This window comes from Cibotium barometz, chromosome 65, assembly GCF_041138505.1.
Source record: "Cibotium barometz isolate CiBa-2024 chromosome 65, ASM4113850v1, whole genome shotgun sequence".
NCBI lineage: Eukaryota > Viridiplantae > Streptophyta > Polypodiopsida > Cyatheales > Cibotiaceae > Cibotium > Cibotium barometz.
The window spans coordinates 10,278,247-10,305,840 of record NC_141110.1 but is presented as its reverse complement, the minus strand read 5'-3'; the positions used below and the strand labels follow the sequence as shown (position 1 = coordinate 10,305,840).

The 27,594-nt window shown below is 45.7% G+C and overlaps 1 protein-coding gene across 7 annotated transcripts in view; it reads left to right on the top strand.

The window, feature by feature from the left end:
- The first annotated feature begins 10,852 nt into the window (after positions 1-10,852).
- Positions 10,853-27,594, top strand: part of LOC147602903 (uncharacterized) — a 72,489-nt gene continuing 55,747 nt past the window's right edge. For 6 of the 7 annotated variants that reach the window (XR_015265677.1, XR_015265675.1, XR_015265674.1 and 3 more), the window contains exons 1-2: positions 10,853-11,340; positions 18,825-18,946. Coding sequence is in view for 3 of the 7 variants with exons in the window: in XM_086797120.1 (XP_086653246.1) it covers positions 10,941-11,340; positions 18,825-18,946 (522 nt within the window). In the remaining 4 variants the exon portion in view is untranslated. The remainder of the gene's footprint in view (positions 11,341-18,824; positions 18,947-27,594) is intronic. The other variant, XM_086797118.1, reaches the window with a different exon arrangement.

Below are 27,594 nucleotides of genomic sequence, written 5' to 3'. Positions count from 1 at the left end.
TGCACTAAAAAAGAATAGTTTTTTTCTAAAGGTTATGCTAGTTTTCTCACGTGTATTCCACGTAGCAGTTCTTTTATAGACTTGTGGCCCATGTTTGACTCTGTGCAAGCAATTATCGTCTATGATAGTCATGCGTGTCAAATTTGGCAGTTTGCCTCTAAAGCAGAGCATCTTCTTTCTCTCCAAGTGTGCTTTGTGCTTGAAGGGCAAGTATAAACGTAGGTCCATCTGAGTCTATACCTTCCTTTTGCATTTGATGGTACACCTGCAAAGCCTTAAACTCTTCACCTTGTTCAGCATATGTTGAAAGCATTGCTATCCTAACATAGCATTATGTGCATACAATCCATATTCATAGAAGAATACTTGATGTAGTGACAAGTGAATGTCGTCGATTGAGAATTCCTATGTTACTCTTGTTACCAATTATATTTATGATCGCAAGCCTCATCGTGCTCTCTCCCTCTACGAGAAGATTCAAAAATAGGTATCTGAAATACCCTCTGCACATATTTTCCCTACACTATTTGAAAACTTATGCAAACAAACCAAAATTGTGTGTCTTGTTCCAGTAAAATCACATAAAGCAAGAAACCTATTTGATGGAACAGAAATTTGATACCTTTTGTACAATAAGCAGGCTACCTCTTTCAATCAGACCATTATGCTCATTTCACCCAAAACAAAAGCTGCATGATGCTGATGAGAACTTAACTTTCTTAAAATCCAAGCCCAGGTGTAAGCACCTTCACCCAACAAGCGAGGTCCATCATCAAAAGCTCATCACTTGATGCAAGACTCATGGACATTGATGCACTTGTGTATCTAAGATGATCCAAGACTCATCACAAACCCGACAATAATGCAGATTTGGGTTCAAGACTGGCGAGTATTGTTGCCCGTCTAAGTATAAGATGGTCCAAGAGTTGGCAAAGCCTTGAACTCTTCACCTTGTTCATCAGCATATGTTGGCATATGTTGAAAGCATAGCTGTCCATGACACAACATTATGTGCAGACAACCCACATTCATAGAATGCCGTCGATTGAGCATTCCTAGGTTACTCTTGTTACAATTATATTGATGATCGCAAGCCTTGTTGTGCTCTATCACTTTACTAGAAGATTTGAAAACAAGTATTCAAAATATCCTCTACACATATTTTCCCTACACTATTGAACGCTTGTGCAAACCTAAAAAAATTAGAAACAGGCCTTAAAATACATGTGGACATGCTTAGAATAGGGCTGATAAAAAAATGACTTGTTCATTGCAAGCAGCTTGGTTGACATGTATACCAAGTACAACACACTCACAAAAGCTCGCCAAGAAATTTGGTTTTGTTGCAGGATATAGTGAAAATGGGCTTGGGGAAGAAGCATTGCAATGTCTTACATTAATGCAAGGAGAGGGTGTCTCACCAAATGCAGTCACCTTTGTTTGCAGCCTGAAAGCTTGTGCCAGCTTCGGAGCCATAGACAAGGCACAAGATATACAAGCCGAGGTTGAAAGAAAGTTGTTCGAAAGAAATGTTTTTGTTGGTAGTGCCTTGGTGGACGTGTACACGAAATGGGGCCTCCTTGAAAAAGCACAAGAAGTGTTCGATAAACTTCCTCTCCATAATAATGGTCTCATTTGCTTTGGTCGTTGGTTATGCTTAGCATGGATATTGTGAGGAAGCTTTTAACTATTTTGAAAGATGCAATTAGAAGGTACTTCTCCAAATGTGTCTACACTTGTTTGCATCCTGAAAGCTTGTACAAGCCTAGGTGCCATAGACAAGGGAGAAGAACTACATGGGGAAATTAAAAGAAAGGGATTATTGAAGAGCGAAGTCTTGTGCACTACCGTGGTTCATCTATATGCTTATTGCAGCATGCTTGCCAAAGCACAACAAGTATTTGACATGCTGCCAGTGCAAGATGTCACAACAAGACAAAGCACCTACAGATGCGCACACAAACGTGTTTACTCAACTAGAAAAAAAACTTACGGGCGCATCTATTTGCACGTCTATTAGCGCGTCTATAGACCCGCGTCTAAAGGCACGTTTAAAAGGTAGCAAACAGACGCGCCTATAGATGCGTACACAGACGCGCATATAGACGCGCAAATAGACAGTCGGGGAGAAATTTAAAAAAAGACAGACGCATGTATAGGCGCGTTTATACATGCAAACAGACAAACGCATGCATAGACGCGTTTATAGACGCTCAAATAGATGCTTCTTGAACAGACAAACGAGTATATAGACGCGTTACAGAATATTTTTTAAATTTTGTGTGCTTTAACAGAATGCTGTGTATGTTGTGTATGCAATAGAGTAACAGGAATCCCATTTCCACATTGTGTAATTCAATTCTTACAGCCAATCGCATTTTAATTAGCACTCTTGCAAGCATGTCTATAGCCGACATTAATTACAATTCCAAATAAAACATTACAACTCCGAAACGTTTAGTTACAAGGCATTAATTGATAGCTCAAAAAGTGCTTGTATGTACATATAGCACGAAGCTAAGCCACGTCATGTGGCTTCAAGTACCAAAAATAAGAGGAGTGTATATACAAGAGGCACGAAGCCAAGCCAGTGGCTAAGTACAAAAAAAAGTAGCTAGCACTACTCCTCGCTCCCTTCTGTGCTCCCTTCTCCACCTCCTTCTTCCTCGTCTTCTTCCTCATCTTCTTGTGCAGGGTCCTGTAAACAAGGGACAACATATATCAATGTATGAAAAATCAAATCTTTATTTATAATATTGACATTATTTAATTACTTTCAAATACCTCGGGGGACTCTCCAGTAGCCCGGATATACTGCTCCTCAATAATCAACCCGTCATTATAGAAGTGCCTCCATGTATCTCCTCTGCGATGGTGGCGGTGGTAGGCTGTCTCGACAGGAGTAAGGTACCTGCCCACGATATCAAGTTGCAAAATGACACAATTTGCGGAGGGGTTAGTACAAAGAAACAACCTCCTAATAAACTACATAAACAATATAATTTGAGATCGATACTTACAAACTGGGCCTCCCATGATTCAACACCCCCTCCTCCAAAATGCACGCTTCCATATTGCTCCAATTGGATCCTTTGTGCCTCCACGTGCTTTAGACTGGGTTCCTCCTTCGCTGACTTCATTGCTTTCTTCCACTCACGCTTATAAGCAGTGAGTGGACTCCGCAGGCTGGGAGGGTGCCCCAAAAGGTTATATAAGTCCCGAAAGATGGATTCTCGAGGATCAGGTGAGCCTGAAGCGCTTCCTGGCCACATGATGAACTGGAAAAAAGAAAAAAAGAAGATTACTGATGAACTGAGAAGAGAAAAAGAAGAGAAAAAGAGAGAAGGAAAGAGAGTAGAAAAGGCATGCACAACGGGGATAAAAGAGAGGAGGAAGGAGAGGAAAAGAGAGAAGAAAAAGAGGGGATAAAAGAGAGAAAAAGAGAGGAGAATAGAGGAAAAAAGAGGGGGATAAAAGAGAGAAAAAGAGAGGAGAATAGAGGAAAAGAGAGGAGAAAAAAAGAGAGAAAAAGAGAGGAGAATAGAGGAAAAGAGAGGAGAAAAAAAGAGAGAAAAAGAGAGGAGATAAGAGAGAAAAAGAGAGACGAAAAGAGAAGGAAAGAGAGGATAAAAGAGAGAAGGAAAAAGAGAGGAAAATATAGAGTGCAATCTATTTTTTCAATCATGCTTTCCCTTTCCATCATTAATGCAATCCCCTTCTTCAATCATGCAATCCCTTTCCATCATTCATGCAATCCCTTTCTTCAATCATGTAATCCCTTTCTTCATTATGCAATCACTTATTTCCATGAAAGGAGAGGAAAAGAAGAGAGAAAGAGAGAAAAAGTGGGGATAAAAGAGAGGAGAAAGGAGAGGAAAAGAGAGGAGAAAGGAGAGTAAAAGAGAGTAGAAAAAGTGGGGATAAAAGAGAGGAGAAAGGAGAGGAAAAGAGAGGAGAAAAAAAGAGAAAAAGAGAGGAGGGAAAAAAAGAGAGAGAAAAAACACAGCGTCTATATTCGCGTTTAACAGCGCGTCTACAGACGCGGCTACTTGTTTCCAACACAGAGTAGACGCGTCTATAGACGCGCTTTTAGACGCGCTCTCAGCTGCGTCTATAGACGGGCTCTGACAGACATACTACTGCGTCTACAGACCCGGCTACTTGTTTCCAATACAGAGTAGACGCGTCTTTAGACGCGCTTTTAGATGCGCTCTCAGCTGCGTCTATAGATGGGCTCTGACAGACATACTACTCTAAAAAGATGAAAAGGACATGCGCCCGACGCGCCCGACACAAAAACACAGTTGTTGTACCAAAAACATTCGTTTCAAAGAGAGCAAAGGACGAATCAAACGAGAGTAACTTTCAAAGAAGATCAACCCTAAAGAGACTTACCTTGGATAGAGGTATGGAAGCTTCTTGTCCTTCTTCAAAGCTGCTTCTCTTTCTTCTCTTCCTTGTTCACCCTTTGCTTCTCTTTCTTCTCTTCCTTGTTCACCCTTTGCTTCTCTTTCTTCTCTTTCTTCTCTTCCTTGTTCACCCTCTTCTCTTGTGTGCTTGGAGATGATTGTGTAAGCTAAATGTGGGTGCTTGAAGATAAGTGTGGATGCTAGGCTATGGATCTGTTAATAGCAAAGCAAGCCCGTTAAAAGTATGTGAAGAAAAGCAAGCGCGCTAAAAGTAGGTTTGAAAATGAAAATCGCATCTACAGGAGCGTCTAATGTCGCGTCTACTATTGCGTCTAAAACCGCGTGTAATTGCGCGTTTACAGCAGTTTAGACGCACCTATAGACGCATACCACACAGAACAGACGCGGTTTTAAACGTGCAAATAGACGCGCCACAGAGTTTTAAGATTAAATATTTGATACAAGAGCAATTTTTTTGGGTTGTTTATTTGTAAGATGTCTTCATCTTCAACAAGTAGCTCCAGTGGGGATGAATCCCTCCGTATCCACCATCGCAAAATGTGGTTGGAGCAAAAAATCAAATGTATGTGTGATCGATGTCGAGGAAACATGTATCGTGCACGCAGGATTACACTCAATCACATCTCAAAGTATGGAGAATGGGATGCGACCATAAACATGGTAAGTGTTAAAGAGTTAAGGTTGATTGAGATACCTATGGGTGTTCATATGTTTGAGTTATGATCCCGTTTTAATTTGATACAGGATGCAGTGCCACACCCGCATATGTTTCCCTATGCTCGTCGCGTGAGGAGGCAAAGCGTCGACGATATGAGGTGGGATCTTCAGGAGGGATCGTTACGGATGCATGGAGTGATGGTGATAGTAGCCCTCCGCCATTACCTCATGAAGCCGTGGAGGAGGAGGTGTTTGATGATATGGTGCGGGATTTATATGTCCATCAATCCGAAGGGAGGGATGATAGCATGGAGCAAGACGATCTTTTTACTGTAGCATCGACTCCACTGTTTGAGGGCTGCACATTCTCTGTTCTACGTGCCTCCCTTGAGTTACTAAACTTGCAAAAAACCATCTATGGATGGAGCAATGCAAGTTTGAATGCATTACTGAAGTAAGCTTTAAAGTCTATTTTGCAAACATAGTGAATTATGCTAGTGGGTCAATTACTCGAATGCTTTTCCTCATTTATGGTCTTCACGTGCAGGATATTGTGTAAAATGCTTCCAAGGGAGAATAAATTACCGACCTCAAGAGATATGGCAAGGCAACACGTGACCTCTCTTGGAGGATTAGATTACAAGCGCATCCATGCATGCGTCAACGATTGCGTTTTGTTTCGTGGACTACATAAGGATGCAAGAGAGTGTCCTACTTGTGGAGAGGCAAGATATAGAGCAGATCTCAAAACTTTGGACGTGCCTCGTAAGGTTCTGCGACATTTTTCCATAATTCCTCGCATCTAACATATGTTCAAGTGCAAATCCATTGTTGCAGAGCTCATGTCATGGCATTCCTCCCATCGATCAACCGATGGCAAGTGGAGAACTCCCGCAGACACTCTTGCGTGGAAGCATATTGAAGACACATGGCCAAGCTTCAAGGAAGAACCTAGGAGCTTGAGACTTGGATTGGGTATGGACGGTGTGAACCCATTTGGTCTCAAAAGCACCTCTTACAGTGTATGGCCAGTGATATTGGTGAATTATAATCTTCCACTCTCTATGGCGATTAAGAAAGGACATGTTATGTTATCCCTTCTAATTCCAGGGAAACATAAAGTCAAAAATCCTGATGTTTATTTGGAGCCTTTGATTGACGAGCTAGAGATACTTTGGAGAGGTATCGAGGTGCATGATGTGAGCAGGCCTCCCTCATCACGAGACTTCAACTGCAAAGCAATCTTGATGTGGACGATGCATGACTTCCCAGGCTATGGCGAGTGTTCACGTAAGCATTGCACTTCTAATTATGAGTAGGCAAAGGATGTGGCACCCTAAACCCACCTTCAACTCTTAATTGCATCTATTGTTCAGGTCTCACTACATCGGGTTACCATGCATGTCCTGTTTGTGGTCCTTCACTTGTTGCCTCACGGGCAGACGCATTGAATAAGGTCATCTATGAGAATCACCATCGATTTCTCCCACCTGATCATCCTAGATATGTTGTCCCTTGGAATGAAGTCCTCCCACAATCACTCACAGTGGGAGATTGGATGAGAATTTGGGACGGTTCCACGACTCCTCCACCACTTGGCATGAGCCGGTAAGGGTTTGTAACTATTGTGTGCTATATTGGTTGGAAATAAAGATTGCCCGTCGCTAACACCAGCTTTTGTTTAGATACTCCATCTTTTATCGTTTACCATATTGGTCCCACCTCAAGATCAATCACCTGCTTGATCCCATGCATATCTTCAAGAATGTGGCATCTACCATTTGGGAACATTTGAATGGGACACGAGATTCCGTAGGCATAAGGGAGGATCTACGTACCACAGGGAGGATGCGTGAAGCTTGGCCACAAGAGAGACCAAATGGGCGTGTTTTTTTACCTCGTGCACCGTGGAGGTTATCAAAGCGTGAGATGGTCGCGGAGAAGTGTGCATAATATCTTTTTCCTTTCAAATTTGTGAGTGAATTAGAAGCAACTAATCAACCATTCCTCGTGTGTTTAGTTCATACTACCTACTAGCATTTCTTGTAGTGCATCGAAGGACGTGAAAGATTGTATTTACAAGATGGGCGAGCTTGTGAGGTACTTTACATGATACAAAATGTGATGCGTATCAATGCTCCATGCAAGGTGTTCATATTGCTAATATGGTGTACTTTTTCATTTCTAGGTATGTGAGCTCAAAGGAAATAGATCCCACCACGCTTGAGAATGCTCGAGTTATGTCAGTGGAGGTGGTTTGTTTAGTGGAGGAGACATTTCCACGTTCTATTCTCACAAGCCAACTACATCTCATAGTGCATTTGGTGGATGAGATTGCTATATGCGGTACTATACATGCACGATGGTTGTTCTTCCTCGAGCGCTTCATGAAGACCTTGAAGGGTTTCGTGAGACAAAATGCAAGACCCGAAGGTAGCATGGTCGAGGGTTGGTTGATACAAGAGTCACTTGTATATATTTCTGAGTTTCTTGTTGATGTGGATAGCTCTCTCCACGACTATGGAGAGATGATGAAGACCTAAGGATGACCTCTATTGTGCCTCAAGGGAAAGGACACAACAAACTAATAGACACGGAGTTGCTTAATAATATCAACCTCTATTGCGTGCTTAATAGTGATGTGATGAAAAGATGGGTGACAAGATACGAGGATGCGAAGGAAAGAAGACAACAAGAAAGGGTCCTCTTTCGTACACACCACGGATCTCGTGTGCCATACCCTCAGTATCTAAGAGCACTTCCAAAGGATATTCATGTGGATTGGCTACTTGACGAAATGGAGAAAGCAGAGAAAGACGAGGGGATGCATATCACAATGGAAGAATGGGAGTATGCTAGGGGATGCATGAGCAAGGTCGGTATATAGAATGTTATGCATAAGTTAGGAGCTTTCAATAATCTAGATTGCTTATTTAATTGATTTTGTCTTGGTGTAGTGCACTATGTTCAATGCTATATGGTGTCAGGGCAAGCATTTTTGAACACAACGGATTGATGATAAGAGAAATACACAAGATTGCGGCGTCATTGCTAGCTTTGAGGGAGCCAATGGAGCCATGGATGATTATTGTGGCATAATCCAAGATATTATTAAGCTTGACTTTCGACGCTTCTTTGTGTATGTTTTGGATGTAAAGTGGTTTAAGGACGTGGTGGAAAGAGGCCCTAATGTAACAATCAAACGCCATGCAAGTGGCTTTGTAACTATTGACTCCACAAAGTTTTGGCAAAGTAAGAAGGACACACTAGTACTACCACAACAATGTGAACAGGTACTGTACAGACATATAAAAGTACTCACTTTTAAATATTTGATACCTTCGATGCAAGGAAAATAACATGATTGTATTTGTGTTTGAATTAGGTTGTCTATCAACCGATGGTGGATAATAACAGATGGTGGCATGTCATACCTATTATGCCACGTTCCAAAGTGATGTATAGCACATTTACGAATATGGAGGATGATCATGGCCATGGAGGTGATGATGACCGTGATACGAGAGAGGAGGATGATCATGAGATAGGAGATACAGATATTGAGGCCATTACCCGCCGTGAGGACGAGCCTACCATTGGTGATGCTGATTTCGATGAGCACATGAGTAGCACAAGTAGTAGTGGGTTGAATGTATTTGTAGATCTAAACACTTGTTTGGATTTTGAAGTAGATAGTTTGGCAAGGGTTGATCTCATTGAGGATGAGATTGAACCGTAGCCCATCATTGATATTGGCTAAACTATTTTACATATTGTCTCATTCTCCTCACCTCACTTATTTTTTGTATATGTGGGTTTGCAAAAAAGCATTGATGTTTTTGTTAAAATTATGTGCTTTGGTAATCATGGGTAATTTTTGGAAAGCAGTGATGTACATTTACCAACCTACACCAAAATCTCACTTTTTGTGCTCTCTGTTTTGCGTCTAAATACGCGTCTAATTCTCAGTGTAGACGCACTAATACACGCCCTAATACACGCGTAAATAGACGCGCTAATACACGTGTAAATAGACGCGCTGTTAGATGCAGTGTTAGATTCTCAGTGTAGATGCCCTAATAGACGCGTCAATACACGCGCTATTAGACGCGCCCGTAATTTCTCTAGTCAAGCAACGCCTATAGACGCGCCCGCTATTTTGCGCGTCTATAGTTGCTTTGTGTTAGTGTGTTATCTCTTGAACCCTCCTGCCTTGCCGGTTATGCCCAACATGGGCATGGTGAAGAAGCTCTTAAGTGCTTTGAATGAATGCAACTAGAGGGTGCTTCTCCAAACTCTTGCAGTACTCTAAAGGTGGCAGACAAGTGCCCAAAGTTACACATGGAGATCGAAGCCACTCTACTCCTGATTCACCTGATGGAGCCTTCTAGTTCTTAGTGAAGTAGTTGCTTCCTTGCAAAGTGAAATACTTGTGGTGGGGAGGCTCCTTGTCTTACCAATCAAAGTAGGGCTACTCGGATCTCCAACCAAAGTTTGAGCCGGTTCCTAACTCACCTACTGGTAAATTGCCATCTACGTTTGGATAATCAGAAGCAAGATCGTCGTTGCCAGTAGAAGCCATGCATATACGAAAAATTTCTTAAGGGCTTGCGAGCATGTAGCTAGGCAGAGAAGGCATGATCACTATAGGAAAACGTCTAAGACAGTCCATACTTGCAGAGAGGAAGTGTTCAGTAAAGCTTAGAAGAATCATACATAGATAGAAGGAAGGAAAATTACCACAGACAATAACAACAAAATTTGTTTTAGTTTATGAACAATTACCTATTCTCCTTCTCCTGTGGCTCTCTCCCTTTCTCTTGCTCGCTTGATTTCTCATGTGCGCTCCTGGATGCTGCTTTCTACCGTGCTCTCTCCTTCTTGCTCATTGATTTCTCCTGTGCGTTCCTGATATCTCTTGCTCGTTATTTATATTGTTTAGTCTGGCTTTTTACTATGTGCTTTTCACCTTGGTTGGCTGCTGTGCGTTTTGTTACGTTTTGGTTGCTATGAGTTTTGCCTTGCCTACTACGTGCTCTAGATTTTGCCTACATGGGTGCTTTTTTTTTTTTTTTTTGTTTCTGTTGCATTTTGCCTGCGCGTGCTCTGGATGCGGGTGCTTTTTTCCCTTAGGATTGCCACGTGGGTGGCCTTGAGTGGGGCCACATGGGTAGCTGGCTGCTCTGGATGCGAGTGCTTTTTTCCCTCAGGATTGCCACGTGGGTGGCCTTGAGTGGGGCCATGTGAGTAGCTGGCTGCTCTGGATGCGGGTGCTTTTTTCCCTTAGGATTGCCACGTGAGTAGCTGGCGGCTTTTTTCCCATAGGATTGCCCTGTGGGTAGCCCTAAGTAGGGTCACATGGGTAGTTGGCTGTTCTGGCCTTTTTCCCTTAGGATTGCCACGTGGGTAGCCTTGAGTGGGGGGTAGTTGGCTGCTTTGGATGCGGGTGCTTTTTTCCGCCACGTGGGTAGCCCGGGGCTATGTGGCTGCTCTGGTGCAAGTGCTTTTTTCCCTTAGGATTGCCACGTGGGTAGCCCTGAGTGGGGCCATGTGGGTAGCCATGAGGCCTTGCTTTTGGGCAAGGTTCTTAGGATTGCCACATGGATAGCCCTAAGTGGGGCTATGTGTGAGGCCTTGCAGCCCTGACTAGGGATTGCCACGTGGGTAGCAGGCTGTTCTGGATACGGGTGCTTTTTTCCCTTAGGATTGCCACGTGGGTAGCCACCATGAGGCCTTGCTTTTGTGCAAGGTTCTTAGGATTCCCAAGGTAAAGAATACCTACCCAACACGACAGGCAAAACGAAAGATATTCTTCTCGAAGGACAAGAATTCGAACGAAGTCTGCTCGCTTCCATGGCTGCCCAACTTGCCTTTGCACCCAGTTGCCCTCATCAATCTCTATCTTCCACGCAGCTACTTCACAGTTGCCTTGCACTCAAGGTCTGCTCCTCTGTGCGGTCCTCACGACAGGCGTTAAGGGCGTTTGCGAGCAAGCCATCGTCCACACGGAACGCTGGTGCATCAAGCACTCTCTCTGATGACTGCATTGTTGGGCCTTACTGCCCCCGATTTTCCTTCCGCTCCAGCGTTGGATATTGTCGCCGTGGCTGCGACAGTCATGACTTGGTTCGATCATCATCACCACCATCATTTTCTCTCCATCGCAGCCAAATCTACTTGCCACGACACCCCGCCATTCTCCCTGTGTCTCGCTGCACATCCAGTGGTGCCCCCCTTTTGATGGATGAAAGAGGTACATCGTAAAGCTTGCAACGTAAATTTTCGTAGACAGAATTTGCAGATCATGATATAAACAAGAGACTCTTCAATACGGTTTGCCTAAAAGAAGAAGAAGAAAAAGAGAGAGAGAAAGAAAATTATATTAACTGCTGGAGGAGACCAAAATGACCTATGAGATCAAATACACAAATAAATAGGTCTTATGCCAAAATTGTCATCCTAAAAAAGCATGATCAAATTAAACTGGAAAAAAGTAGTACTACTGTGTGTGTGTGTGTTATTAACGGCTACAAAAGACCCAAAGGGTCTATGAGACCAAAAATCTGTTACATGTGATCCATGAGTAAATTGGATGTCAAGGCAACAAGAAAAAAAACTAGATGCGGAAAGGATAGAGGGTAAAGGAGAGAGAGCTGTGAAGGAGGACAAAGTGGACATATGATGGGAGAGAAAAAAGAATTCTAATTATACATTTTCCTTTTTTCCTTTTTTCAGATATCTCCTTCTTTTTTTTAATATTTGTTCAAGTTATTCTTTAAGCAGTTATTACAAGATCTCTTAGTCTTGGCTTTTACATTAGCCTAAGTTTTATAAATTTGCAGTTAAATTTGAGATGTTTAGAGGTTATATACACATGTATATACTTGTGTGTATGTATATATGTACGTACATACGTATGCACGTATATATGTGTCACGTGCATCCCGCACTTGGATGCCACGTAGACATATCTGTAAAGAAGGTGCAGGACCTGGGATGGTAAATTGGTCCCATGTGAGCCTAGTCCGGGACGAGTCAGCCACAAGGATCCATCCTAGTCATTCGAGGTCAGGTGTGCATTGTCCTGCACATGAGTCAAAGGTCACGTGTGCACTGTCCTGCACATGAAACAGTGCCAGTCCGCACTGTGAGTCTCCCTCTGGAATGATGTCAGTGATTCTGTGTATCTGGTATGATACCGGATGCCATATCATTGAGTAGACAATTAGGGTTTGCATTTAGGAGAAGGGGCCAACCCATAGGGCTACCCCAAGTCCTTGTGTGGGCATGGGGACAGGGTAAATCACCCCCATGAGGGCCAGGAAGGCTCTGGTTGTACCCACTAGCCATGGGAGGGCCATAGGAGTGCTTTAGGACAGTCCTAGGGCTCTTGCAAGGATAACCAACTAGTTATCCAACCCTAGAGGACTGTAGGGCAAGTGTGGGGGCAGCTGAGCCTCCTATACAGGAGGCGCAGGGTGCCCAGCCCTCTTTTGTCCATGCGCCTAGTGTCCAGCTCTAGTGTGAAAGCATGCACAGCATTAAAAGGTATTATTGTTGTATTTTATTCAGTCGTGGAGCATTTGAGATAGCCGACTGCTGTCCAAGAGGGTTATAAATACCTACCCCACAGTTCTTTTCATTCATCTCATAATTCACCAAGAACTAAGGCATTCAAGGGCCAGGACAGCCAAGGAGTTGCTAACGCAAAGGGGTGAAGGACTGTAGGTCAAGGGCTGAGTTATCTCACCCAAGAAAGGTCAAGTTTTTTGTATTTTCTTTCAGATTTGCATTATTCTAATAAAGCAAATACACCATTCGTGGTGGGGGCCCTACATAGGGTCACGACCGCAACCAAGCTCTTTGCTTGAGTTGCAGATGCGTGCATTGGAGATCCGACAACGTGAAGATGAAGCCATGCGACGCGTGGAACACGAGCGTTACCTTGCTGCTTTGGACACCAGATTGACACCAATGGCGCCCTTGAATCATTTTCCTGAGAAAATGAACTTCAGTAAGTATAATGGTAAACTCCACCCCACAACTCTCTATTCATGGTTGCATCAGTTTGAAGCTTACTTTGCCGCAGTTAGAAAGACAGATACTGACAAAGTGATCTTAGCTAGTTGGTACTTGGAAGGTGAGGCCATTCCTTGGTGGACTCAGTGGGCTCATGCCCACACCAGATTAGGTATGGCAGCTTATGTGTGGGAGGAGTTTGTCCGCGACCTTAAGCAGCAGTTTTTACCGCCCCACTACCTTGAGTGACTCGAATACGAGTTCAGGGGAGCGCGTCAGAACGCGCAACCAGTTCTTTAGTTTGCCAATCGAATTTTGACTTTATGTTTGCAATTAGGCTTATCTGATTCGGATAAGAAAGGGCAGTTTTTGTATGGCCTTGACACGCAAATCCAGTGGGAGGTGCGTATGTTTAGGCCAGCCACCTTTGAAGATGCACTCTCGCTTGCGCAGAGTGCAGAAATGAAGCATAATGGTGGCAAGCCCAAGACTTCCCAGCCTGCTGCTCCCAAGACTACCACCTTAGGGGGGAAAAGCCAGAACCAAACGGGGTCTTCCCCAGGACAGAGCACAGGAGCCTCTGGCTCCAAGAACTCGAACAATGCGTCTAAGCTTACTCCAGACCAGAAAGCGGAGGCAGGCAAGACAGGTGGCAAGTTGAGTGCTGAGGAGCTTTCTCAATACAAGAAGGAGGGTAGATGTTTCTTTTGTCATACAAAAGGACATACTTCTCGGGAGTGTCCTAAGAAGACTCCAAAGACCGCCGCTGTTGCCTCCACAGCTTCCGTGGTGAGCCCAGCTTCCACACAGACCCCAGTGGCTGCCCCTAGTTCTTCAAATCCCGGTGCTTCAGTTGGAGCAATTATTAGCCGGGAACTCGAAGACAAGCAGAAGAGCGTCCATGACCAGGAGTATGAGCGCAACGAATTGCTCTAGTCCTTTGGCTACCTAGGTGGCCAGAGAGTCGTTGTCTTGTTTGACAGCGGCAGCACAGAGGATGTGGTCACGAAACAAGCCGCTAGGCGTGCCCGTTTCGTCCTGACTTCGGTGGACAAACAGGTTGAGAGTTTTAGCACAGGCGTGACAACGAGCGTCAAGTATGAAGCTCTAGGTGCTAAATTAGTAATTCAGGGCATAGAATTTGTGCGTGATTTTATGGTTGCCCCTCTTGTAGGAGCAGACAAAATTTTGGGCATTCAGTGGTTTCACAAGTTTCTTCTTGATGTCAAGTGGGACAAGCACACGTTCCAGATCAATCAAAATGTGTCAAACGCCCCAGTGACCGTTAAGTGTGAACCAAGAATTCCAAACTTTCCGCTCATAAGCCACTTGCAGGCTAAGCGAGGAGTTAGGAAAGGCGCACATTGTGTGATGATATACATCCAGATAGCCCAAACGGTGGCTAGTGTTTGCGAGAAGTACTTGGCTCTCCATGAAAAGTTCCAGAAGATTTTTTTTCGGGACACATCTTCCTCCCCAGCTTCCCCCGTCCAGACTAGAGGACCACAAGATTGATCTCCTCCTAGGCGCGGAACCCCCGAGCAAGTTTCCGTATCGCCTTTCCAAGGCAATGGAATCGGAGTTGGACCGCCAACTCCAAGAATTGTTGCAATCTGGCTTCATCTGCCCCAGCGTGTCTCCATTTGCAGCACCGATCTTATTTGTCAAGAAGAAAGATGGGTCTTCTCGATTGACTATCAAGAGCAGATTTCCGATGCCTCGAATAGATTATATTCTTGAGAGGTTGAATGGAGCAAAGGTGTTCTCGAAACTTGATTTAAAGAGTGGGTACCACCAGGTGAGGATTGTGGAGGGGGACATCCCCGAGACAGCCTTCCGTACAGAACGGGCCTACTATGAATTTGTGGTCATGCCATTTGGCTTGACGAACGCCCCAGCTACATTTAACCGCATGATGATGTGTGTTTTCCAGGATTTGATTGGAAAGTGTGTTCATATTTCTGGACGACATACTGGTATTTCCAGCTACGGTTGAGCAGCATGACATTGATGCGGAGAAAGTCCTTAAGTTGCTAGAAAGCAACGAGCTCTACGTCAATGAAAAGAAGTCGAAATTTTATTTGTTCCAGGTGCAGTACTTGGGATACATAATTAGTGCCGAAGGCATTTGACTTGATCCGGCTAAAGTGGCCGAGATTGTCAATTGGGAAGTACCTCAGACAGCGTATGACATCAAATCCTTTGTGGGTATATGCTAGGCATACTCCACCCACATAGACAAGTTTTCTGACCTCTCGGCGGATCTCACCTGTCACGTGCATCCCGCACTTGGATGCCACGTAGACATATCTGTACAGAAGGTGCAAGACCTGGGATGGTGAACTTGTCCCATGTGAGCCCAGTCCGGGACGAGTCAGCCAAGGATCCATCTCAGTCGTCCGAGGTCAGGTGTGCATTGTCTTGCACATGAGTCCAAGGTCAGGTGTGCACTGTCCTGCACATAAAACAGTGCCAGTCCGCGCTGTGAGTCTCCCTCTGGAATGATGTCAGTGATTCAGTGTATCTGGTATGGTACCGGATGCCAGATCACTGTGTAGTTAGTTAGAGTTTGCTTTTAGAACAAGGGGCCAGCCCATAGGGCTGCCCCAAGTCTTAGTGTGGGCATGAGGATGGTGTGAAACCACCCCCATGAGGGCTAGGAAGGCCCTGGCTGAACCCACCAGCCATGGAGGGGCTCTAGGACAGCCCTAGGGGCAGACATTCAGGAGATGCAGCCTTTGTATGGCTGTAGGGCAGGTATGGGGCAGCCCATACAGGCTGCCCAGCCCTCAAGTTGTTTGCAAAAGTATTGTCTAGCCCATCTAGAATCAGGCGCATGATGCCCAACCATTTAGGAAAAAATGCGCAGCAATTTATGTGATTTTTTCAGCATTAAATGCTGAAATATTCAGTCGTGGGACATTTAATGTTGGCCACCTGGACTTTAGCTGGCCGACTGCTCTAGGTGGAGTAGTATAAATAGGAGAGTCCATAATCCCATTATTTCATCTCATTTCTCACCAAGAGCTCAAGCATAAAGGGGCCAGACAAGCCAAGAAGGTGCTAAGCAAAGGGGTGAAGGATTGCAGGTCAAGGGCATGGAATTCCTAGCCAAGAAAGGTCAAGGTTTTCTGTATTTTCTTTTGAGATTCACATCATTCTAATAAAGCAAATACACCATCCGTGGTGGGGGCGCTACAGAGGGTATTTGGGACCCAATACTTTGTCCTCTCCATCTCTCTCTCTCTCTCTCTCTATTTTCTGCACATCTTCATTCAGTTTGTGCGTTAATTTCGTCGCGAAAAGAGTGCTGTTTTCTGAGCATTGAAGTTACCGATCTTCTCCGAAGCTTCCGCATGTCACAGTGGTATCAGAGCTACTACAAGTGCAAAGATTCAGCAAAGAAACCATAATTTTTTCTTGCTCGTGTGGTTGGTTTTCAGATGCAGGTGGACTACCCCTTTCGAAGTGACTCCTGTCCCTCAAAGGACGGTTGGTTTTCAGCCTCTGGATGCCTCCGGATGTCTCCCACACAGAGAGTGGATGGTCAGATTGCGTTCCAAAAAGGAAGTGCATTTTCTTGCTATGGCGAGCTTCGACGACGAGAGAGACCAAGAACCATGGGACGAGAGTGCACCAAGCAGCCCAGCTAGGGCACCAGGCTTGAGTGTTACAGACATGTTCCAGTAGATGATGTGAGCAATCGCAGAACAGACAACCAAGTTGGATGAATAGAAGGCGCAGATCTTGGCTCTGGAAGAGCGTACCCGTTCTCCAGCGTCGCGTTTTCCATCTCCTCCTCCTCCTCCTTCCGTATCCCAGATTCTAGATCCCCGACACAGGGACCCTCTCACGGGGTCATAGCCGCAGCCGAGCTCTTTGCTTGAGTTGCAGATGTGTGCATTGGAGATCCGACAACGAGAAGACGAAGCCATGCGACGCGTGGAACACGAGCGTTACCTCAAAGCTTTGGACGCTAGATTGACACTGGCGGCGCCCTCGAATCATTTTTCCGAGAAAATGAACTTCAGTAAGTATAATGGTAAACTCAACCCCACCCCTTTATTCATGGTTGCATCAATTTGAAGCTTACTTTGCCGCAGTTAGAAAAACAGATAATGACAGAGTGATCTTAGCCAGTTGGTACTTGGAAGGTGAGGCCATTCCTTGGTGGACTCAGTGGGCTCATGCCCACACCAGATTAGGTATGGCAGCTTATGTGTGGGACGAGTTTGTCTGCGACCTGAAGCAGCGGTTTCTACCGCCTCACTACCTTCAGCGACTCGAAGACGAGTTCGGGGGAGCGCATCAGAACACGCAACCAGTCCTTTAGTTTGCCAATAGAATTTTGACTTTATGTCTACAATTAGGCTTATCTGATTCGGACAAGAAAGGACAATTTTTGTATGGCCTTGACACGCAAATCCAATGGAAGGTGCGTATGTTTAGGCCAGCCACCTTTGAAGACACACTCTCGCTTGCGCAGAGTGCAGAAATGAAACATAATGGTGGCAAGCCCAAGACTTCCCAGCCAGCTTCTCCCAAGGCTACCGCCTCGGGGGGGGCAAAGGCCAGACGGGGTCTTCCCCAGGACAGAGCCTTGGAGCCTCTGGCTCCAAGAACTCGAACAATGCGTCTAAGCTTACTCCAGACCAGAAAGTGGAGGCAGGCAAGACCGGTGGCAAGTTGAGTGTTGAGGAGCTTTCTCAGTACAAGAAGGAGGGTAGATGTTTCTTTTGTCATACAAAAGGACATACTTCTCGGGATTGTCCTAAGAAGCCTCCAAAGCCCGCCGCCGCTGCCTCCACAGCTTTCGTGGTGAGCTCAACTCCCACACATACCCCAGCGGCTACCCCTAGTTCTTCAAACCCCGGTGCTTCAGTTGGAGCAATTATTAGTCGGGAGCTCGAAGATAAGCAGAAGGGCGCCCATGACCAGGAGTATGAGCGCAACGAATTGCTCAAGTCCTTTGGCTACATAGGTGGCCAGAGAGTCGTTGTCTTGTTTGACAGCGGCAGCAGGGAGGATATGGTCACGAAACAGGCTGCTAGGCGTGCCTGTTTCAACCTGACTTCGGTGGACAAACAGGTTGAGGGTTTTAGCACAGGCTCATCGTCATGACCATGTGAGGAGTGGTGGGCATTGGATATCTTGTCAAAGTGTGCCCAAGCACATCATTTTATAGCTTGATGAATATTAATTGCACACCTGCATCTCCTTGAGATCTACAGATCCTCCATGTTACTAGCACTTTTCATGTGACTAGCCTAGGTGAACCATTACATCACCGATGAATGCTTTTCACATCTACTCACATTCACCAAATAACCTTTTGACTCAAGGCTATTTAGATCTCACACACATGAATCCAAACTCAAGGACTATTCTCCCCCTCGAACACTCAATGTCCATCACCACGTATTTTAACATTTGGCTAAGAAAAAGTCATCCTTGGCTTTTCTTTGGGCACCCTATTTGTGCTTGATGAAAAATGGACTTCTCATGATTTGTTACACTTACAACGATCACAATGAAAAGCTTGTGTGATTGCATGCTTGGATGGTTCACCGGTTTTGTTTGGTTGGTATTGGATTATTTTCATGTATTGTATTTGGAATGGGTGATTTTTATGAAATATTAACGACATGATGCTGAAGTGATTTTATTTTTATATTTTCAAAATAGTATACTGAGTGCAGGTTATGGTTTTGTTGACAGCTCGCATTGGGGAGGTGACCAGAACAACCAAAGAAACAGATGTGAAAGTGAGCATTAACCTTAATGGGATTGGATTATGTCAAAGTGATACTGGAATTCCTTTTCTTGATCACATGCTTGATGTAAGTGGTATTATGCATTTCTGCATTCCGTTGTCATACTCCTTCTTAGTCTAGTCTTTGTTCATCGCTGATTGAATGATGGGTATCACCTTTCTATTTGTGCTCAAGGTATCACGAAGATATGCCACACACTTGGTCGATCTAAATGCATTTCCGTTGTCATACTCCTTCTTAGGCTAGTCTTTGTTCATCGCTGATTGAATGATGGGTATCACCTTTCTATTTGTGCTCAAGGTATCACGAAGATATGCCACACACTTGGTCGATCTAAATGCATTTCTTTTGATTTTTATGGTTCATCGCTGATTGAATGATGGGTATCACCTTTCTATTTGTGCTCACGGTATCACGAAGATATGCCACACACTTGGTCGATCTAAATGCATTTCTTTTGATTTTTATGGTGCATTTTTGTTTTCCCTACTTTTATGCATTTGTGGTTGATGCATTTCTGGCCTTACTTGTGGGCTTAAAAGGTATTCTAGACCCAAACAAAAGATTTCACTATAACTTGAAAATTTGGCCCCTTCAGACTGTGAGACCAAAAATGTACACTGTTATACAATCTGTGAATGCCTAGAGCGTCCCTTAACTGCTATTGCAACAAAGAAATAAAAATTTTATGATCCCTAACCTTAATGACGCTAAAAAATCATTGTGAAGTGCTAGTGTGTTCGGGCCAGACTTGTTGTTGCTAGATGTTCCTCTGCCAAGGCTGCAAGCTCACTTTACAATAATAGTGTTTGGGTCAGATATATTGTTGCTGGATTCTCCTCTGTTAAGGCTACAAGCACACTACGTGTCAAAGAAATAGCTGGTGATAAATCTTATCTTTTGAGGGCCTAAATGATGTGTCCAGAGAACATATCCATGATCCTTATTTATTTACCATGCCCAGCTACATGGTCGGTGCCTCCTCTAGACTTTGTACTTGGCTTGGGAGATTCAAAGAGGGTGTTGAAAGCTTGGTGTATATGGTGGTCACTTTGCACATGATGCCACTTCCTAACTAGCAATCATTATTGGAAAAATTTGCATAAGGATGTGCACACAATTGGTAAGTGATCCTCTTCACTCAGTTGTGGTTTATTCTACATTTTAACAGCGGGAAGGGGACTTTGTAAGTGCTCTTCCTCGCTCTACTCCATGTCATGTAGTGTGGGCTGTCGATGTGAAATTTTATGACTTGCAACTTCCTAGTTTCTGGAGGAAGGTCTAATAGCCATTATGTATCCCGTCTTTTGAACCAAGACCGTGTGTCATGGACCCCATCCTGATGTTAGCAGTTGGCTTTTGATAGTCTTTTGTGGTTTAGAGCTTGCTCACCATGCAAGCCGCCTTGGCAATCTATCACTACGTGGTGTGAGCTTCACTTTTTCAGATGTTTCTTGAAGGGTTAACGGATAGGGAGTAGAAAGAAAGAAAGAAAGTTATATTAGACATCTTCAGAAGACCTAGTGGGTCTATGAGACCAAAAGTGATACAATAGTGTCCATGTAATCTCATCATGGTACAAAAGAAAACAAAAAACTAGATCTATGAGCTGGGAATGTCAAATCCGAGCCATATGATACATCATACAAAGTGGGACCATCATAATCATACAACCTATGGAGCTAACCCCCGGGTAGGGGGAGGGGGCCATCAAGGATATCAAGCATGGGGTTAGCCTATAGAAGGCTCTGTAGATCCGGTGGGCGTGGGAAGGTGGCTCTGTGCCTCTCCAAGATCTCCTCAAGCTGGGGCTGATGTCTGTGTTGCTAGTGAGGTCCAGGGAGTCTGGGACGTCGGGCTCGCTGTAATGCCGTGGCCCGGTCTAGAGTCACACTAGAGTGGGGTTTGGCGGAGGGTCGGGCACTCGAGAATGTGTGGCTTGATGAGGTTGTGGGTATGTCATCCATGGCTGGTGGAGCGTCCACTTGTGGTCGGAAGAATTGAGTGATGGTTGCCTGGGGCTGGGGTGGATGTTGCTAGCTGTTGGGAGGACTATAGGGCGAGCCTCAGGAGTCTCTAGGGGGCCATGGCACTGATCCTGTGAATGTATGTGACTGTTTGGAAGAGTGCCTCTACTGCCATGGGCATTGGGTCCTATAGCAAACTCTGTCAGGATAATATCATGAGGAACCGATGGTTTGCTGCGTATCATATGGGAGAGCATCATGACCTGAGGCCTCTCTATCTTTGGCCATTTGGCCCTGTAAGATCAGGTGCCCAGAAGGGTGCTCCATACATCAATGCCGGAGTGACCAAGGTGTCAAATAGTCACATCTTGGTCTTGGGCTCCTAGAAATGGGTCTGGAAGCACTCTCTCTCCATGAGAGCAAAAGAAGCATACCCTCGCATCAGTCTAGCCTCTGTAGCATGGCTCATTGAGAAGACTGGTCCTATAAAAGTGACTCCGAGGTACACATATGAGTGTGCAATCTCCACTGGGCTGCCCATGTAGGTGAAACTCAATCAAGATGTGAAAAGAGGGGATGTGTTGAAGACCATAACCTTGGTTTTCCCACGGTTTACTATGAGATCCCGCTGTGCACAAAAGTCCTGTAATGTGTCAAGATGCCTTTGGAGAGGCTCTAGAGAATCTGCGATAATAAGCACAATGTCATCAGCATAAAGTAGTATGGAAACAAGGAAGCCTGCTTGCGATACATGTCCTCCCCCTCCTCTATCAATGAAGGCTGAAATCTGGTTGATGTAGAGGCCAAAGAGAGTGGGAGACAATGGGCATCCTTACTTCACTCCAATGGTACTGGAGATCTCCTCTGATAATGCTCCTGGGCATCTCAGAGAGAGAGAGAGAGAGAGAGAGAGAGAGATGAAATGATATATTAACGTCTCTAAGAGGCCATAATGGCCTATGAGACCAAAACTGAGAGTACATCTGAAGTTGGTATCTCACAACTAAATGAGACTAAAAAGTACAATAAACTGATTGTCCTACAGTTATAAGAACAGAACTGTAAGACTTTGAGATGATACTGAGTAGAAAATACTAGAAAATACGAAAAAATGTATATCAAGTAGATCCATGTATGCTGATCAGTTGAAGCGTTGCCCTCTCCTTAGATCAAGTATCTCCGCCATGGGGCTGTCTAGAATGGAGAGGTCATAGAAGCGAGGTAGGCGCCTCCGATCTCGAGCAATAATGGCTCTGATCTGGCGATGGTGAGGATGGCGTGGTCGGGATTCTGGTGGGCGTGGCCGACGAGCACGACATAAGATAACTGCTCTATCAGTGGTGACTCCCTGGGAGCGTGGTCGGTGCCCTGATGGCCCAATGGAGGAGGTATTAGGAGGTGTGTGGGTTGGGTTGCTGGTGCTGGTGCCAAAGAAGTCTGACCAGGTCCTCTGTCTAGGTACATCATGGCTCGGCCTCCTGTCTGCCAAGAGGGTCTCTCTATGTCTCCTGAGCTCAAGTAGAAACTATTCCAGGCATCTCTGATCCTCAAACTCCATGACCGTGCGTAATGGCCCAAAACCCTCTCGGAAGAGGCCGAGATATCTCCCTCGGATCTCATAATAGACTGTACATCGGCAAATGTAGTGTTGCTCGGTCTCTACCTCCTGGTACCATAGCTGACAAATGCGGTCATCCAAGATCTGATGCACATATCGCCCTGTCTCAATCCGCAGCTGGTGTGATGAGGTCCGGATCTATATAATGGCACAACGTATCCCATGTGATAGGTGTACATCCATGTACACCGGGCGGGTGATAAAATCATCTGGCGAGAGGTGTAGAAAATGGCTCTTGTAATGAGCCATTTTCGTGCCTAAGGGCTCAAGGGGGCTAGTCCATGTCCTCTCTGTGTCCACTCTGATGATATCCATCCCGATCACGCGGTTTTGCTCTGAGCGGGTGAGATTCAAAAATGGACAATCCAGACTGTACTGAAAGGGTGGTAGTGCCTCTATCTGCAAACCATGTAGGTCAAACCATGATCTCATCTGAGCGTACCAGCAATGAGTATCTCCATCCTCTGCCAACTGTATGGATGAGGTCAATGCCAATCAGGAGTACCTCTGTTGAGGGAGCTCCCGTATCCGTTGTAAAAAGGTAACTGCCTGGGATAGGGCCTCGGTTACTAGTGGTGGGACACTCAACTCAGCCCGAACAATCTCATGTGGTACTGCTAATTTGCTCCGAATCATGCGGGCAATCATCATAATCAGTGGTCTCTCCATTTGCCTCCATCCCTCATTTGTCCCTCTCTGAGATCTGTGATGTATACTGGGCCCCCAAATTGGAGCTCCGTACAGGAGGGTCGGTGTGACAAGCGTATCAAATAGCCACAATTTGGTGCATGGCTCCTGAAACTGTATGTGTGCACACTGCCTCTCAAGTATCCCCAAGGCTGCATGCCCTCGAGCTAATCTAGCTGCTACTGCCTCCTTCAGGGAGAAATGCGGTCCTGTGAAAGTAACTCCCAAGTAGACATATGACCTGACGTACTCTACGGGCTCCCCTTGGAAAGTGAACTGAGGCTCTGATCTCGTCACCCATGCCTGTGTGGTGTTAAACACCATAACCTTGGTTTTCCCAAGGTTCACTGTCAGATCTCTATCCGCACAGAAAGCCTGTAATGCATCTAGGTGTCTCTGTAATCCCTCCGGAGAGTCTTGAGATTAGAACAATATCATCAGCATATAACAAGATGGGTATCAACAGCCCTGCCAGGCATGCCCCTGGGCCTCCCAATCTGTCTACATAATCAGAGACCGCATCAATGTACAGTCCAAAGAGGGTGGGCGATAGCGGGCATCCTTGCTTCACCCCTATCGTGTTGGTCACCCTATCAGATAGTCCGCCTGGAGCTCGGACTGTGCCTGTCACACAGACTCATACAAAGCATATATCCTTCACTGCATATCCTCGGGTACCTCAATGTCATGCACTCTGTGCATAAGCCTGGCATGTGGTACGGTATCGAAGGCTTTGCAGAAGTCCACAAAGCAGCAATATATCCTTCTCTTCTGTGCCCTGCCCTCTTCAATAAGTGCCCGAAGTGTCAGTATGTGATCCAAGGTAGTAAATCCTCTCCTGAAGCCAGCCTGTCCATGTGCTCGATGACCATGCCTCTCTGCCCATCGGCTCAGCTCCGACTCCAATATAGAGCCATATAGTTTGGCCAAGTAATGACCAATCATGATCGTCCTGTAGTTGCCTGGTACCATGGGGTCCCCACTCTTAAAGAGTGGTACAATGATATGCTCTGTCCAGCTTGTCGGGAAACGCTCACAAATGGCACGATTAACCACATGTACGATGAGCGGAGCCAAAGTGTCTCGTGCATATGAGAAGTGCTCTCCAACTAGCCCATCATGATCCTGTGCCTTTCCATTATGTAACTTGTCTATCGCATATAGCACCATCCGCATAGTAAAAAAGGTGCTGCTAGCCGGTCTAGCTCCCAGTGGAGGGGGGGTGGGGGACTGTCCTGGTGCATCATATAGCTCTCTAGCATAAGTATGCCATGCCTCAGGTGCAGTAATCGGAGTGAAACCGATCCCGTCAAGTGGGAAAGACTCCGTTGGACACCCACACGCTTAATAGCACAACTTTAAAACCACAAATTTGAAATGGACAACTTAAAACAACTTGAAATTTAAATGAAATGAAATGGAAAGATGGACACCAGCACTGGGGCCGGAACGGGCCGACCCCCCCCTCAATATATGATATATTTATTGGGAGTATTTAATAAATACAATGCTCCATGGGTTCCAAGAACCAGATAATGTCCATGTACATATGAAAACAGTACCAAACAAGTAGGCTCGAATTTCGATGTAGAAAAACTCGAAGCAGAACGACCACTAGGGTGGTCCAATCGCTACGGTCCTGTGCTTTCACTGGACTCCGCGGAGAGCGCCTCACTGGTGTTCCGAGACCACGCACAAACAGGCGCTCTCGTACTAACGCCCGGCTCTCCCGATCTCAGCACCTTTGGACCGAGGTTCGCCAATACAGCTTGGACAACCCGGCACCGAACGGGTGTTGGCTGAGCGGGATGAATCCTTTATCAGATTTAAACATAAAATACTTTACTCAAATCTGAAAATCACTTACTTGAAGATGGTTGATAGAAAACCAATATTTGTGGTATGATGAAGATGAAACCTCCCTTGTTGAGGAAAGAGTTGCCTCGTGAAGAATCACCAAGACAAGATCCACCACAATGGGCACAGCCGCCTCTTGCCTGATTGGAGTAGGAGTGCACAGTCACTTGCAGCCTGCTGGACAGTAAGAGCAACTACTTTGTTGAGATGGCACAGTTGCCTGCAGGAGATGAATAGCAGCGATCGCCTGGTTGCTTCAAGTGGGGGCAGCCGCCTGTAGATAATAGGCAGCCACCAATAGTGATTACAGAGGTGCAGCCTGAGGTGCAGCAGTGCTGTAGGAGAAGAGTCGTTGGTACAAGTAATCACAGCCGCCTACTGTAGCACCAACTTGTAAAAGGGAAAACGACTGGTTGCAGTAGTGTACACAGCCGTCAGTATGAGAAGGTAGCGCAGCAGTCTGGAGGTGACAGCCGCCTGCAGAAGGTGCAGTCACCTATATAGGAGATGAAGCAGCCGCCTGTGGAGATGTTGAGGCAGTTGCTTGGATGGAAAGTGAGCAGCCGCCTGTAGGAGTTACAGCCAACCGCCTGGGAGAGAGAGAGCAGCGTGGAGTAAACAGCCGCCTCAGAGTTGATGGAAAACAAGCCGCCTCAGGGGAACATGCGCAGAGATGGTGGTTCTCTACGTAAGAGGGAAGCGATGGATTCTACGCTTGAAGGGGGCCCTTTTTTTAATAAAATTTAAGTGAAGATACCACTAGAGATTTCCCACGCATGCATGAAAGGGAACTAGTGGGGGCATGAAAGGGAACTAGTGGGGGTTGGTGACCATGCCCACCCCCACACTCACTTAAAAGTGGGGCTCCCCACCTTGGCCCCAAAGTGGGTGCCCACAGGGGGTGCCCACTTTTAAATAAGTGTGAACACCTAACCTTATAAAATAAAGGGTTAGAATAAAAAATATTAAAACAACATGTGTAACATACTTACCACCTGTTCACATGCACTAAAACTCGTCAGAATACAGAGCAGACTTCACGACTCACTGGCAGACGTCCCCGCTCACAGTAAGTAACACGTCAAGCAGGCAAACACACAAATACATGTCATGCGAAAACAGTTTCAAACATGCAAAATATGTGTGCATGTGCAAAAAGTAACATGGACATATCTCCCGTTCATGGAACAAGTACAAAATATCTGTCGGCACAAAACTGGCACGACATAAAACATAAAAACCTGGTCTTCCTATGGAGTGACAGTCCCATAGGTAAGACACAGTTCCAGGCACGAGTTTCCCTATGGTGTGACAGTCCCATAGGCAAAACACGGCACGAATACTGGCTCTTCCATGGCGTGACAGTCCCATGGATCGAACACAGTCCAGGTCATACACGGGTGGCACTGATCTGGCTCCCGTCCATACGACACCATCCTGCTAACACACGGGTGGCACCAGTCTGGCTCCCGTCCATGTCAGCAAAATACTGGCCTCTTCACATGAGACACCGGCCTGGCCTCAAGTGAACGAGATGCAAAAACTAGGAATGGACCAAATGGTCGGCCAATTGATGACACGGAGTACCAGGCTCTCTCTCCTGAAACATCTTCAATGCTCTCTTGCTGTCCTTCCCCAGGAAGAGTTGGTAGATCTCCTTCTCTAGCTTAGCCAGATAGGCTCGTTTCTTCCTCCGCACAAGGCAGCGAAAGATCATCCTGGCCTGTGTATGCGTGTGAGACTTAATGGCAATCTCATGCTGTAGCTGTGCTCGTGTCTCACGACACTCATCATCATACCAACTGTTCTGTGGGGCAGTGCTGCGGGGGTGGGTGGAAGGGATCATAGTGCAGGGAAACGCATATGAGGCGGATGCATGTAGTACACCTTCCAATCCTCTCGTGATCTCGTCCAGAGGGCTATGCGGGTCTAAAGCGAACAAGCCATCAGATACTGCATCTCGGTAAACCCCAAGTGTCTGACGTGTAAAATGATACCTCGGGTACGTAGGTAGATGAGTGCCTGGCCCATCTCTCGGGGCTCTACCTACTAGTGTGAAACGTAGGTATGCATGATTGGCTGCTATGCCAATGGGCCTACTGGAAATCGTGAAACCCCACACATCAGGTATCAGTGAAGGAGATCCCATCAAGTAGTCCACTGTGCTCGCTCCCCCTTTAGAGTTCCAGTGTGCTCGCTCCCCCTTTTGAGAGAGTTATATTAACGTCTACGGAAGACCCCCAAGGGCTTGTGAGACCAAAAGTAATACAATGGTACCATGGATATACTGAGGCATGGAAAACTGAAAGAAAAAGTAAAATGAAAACATCTAACAATACATGTGATCAACTGATGATCTTGTGTAGAGTGAGATATGCTGTGATCAGCTAATGACGATATCCGCTCGGCCGGAACCGATCTGATGGTGGACGGAACGTCAAGCCTTTGTGATGGAAGCGTGTCATCTCGGCAGAGAACCTCATGAATCCGTCTCTGTGCGGTGGAGGGTCTTGATGCTCTGGCTCGGGGACGTCTGCCTCGCATAATGGATCAAGCTCTCTCGCTAAGAACTCCGCTGGGGCGTG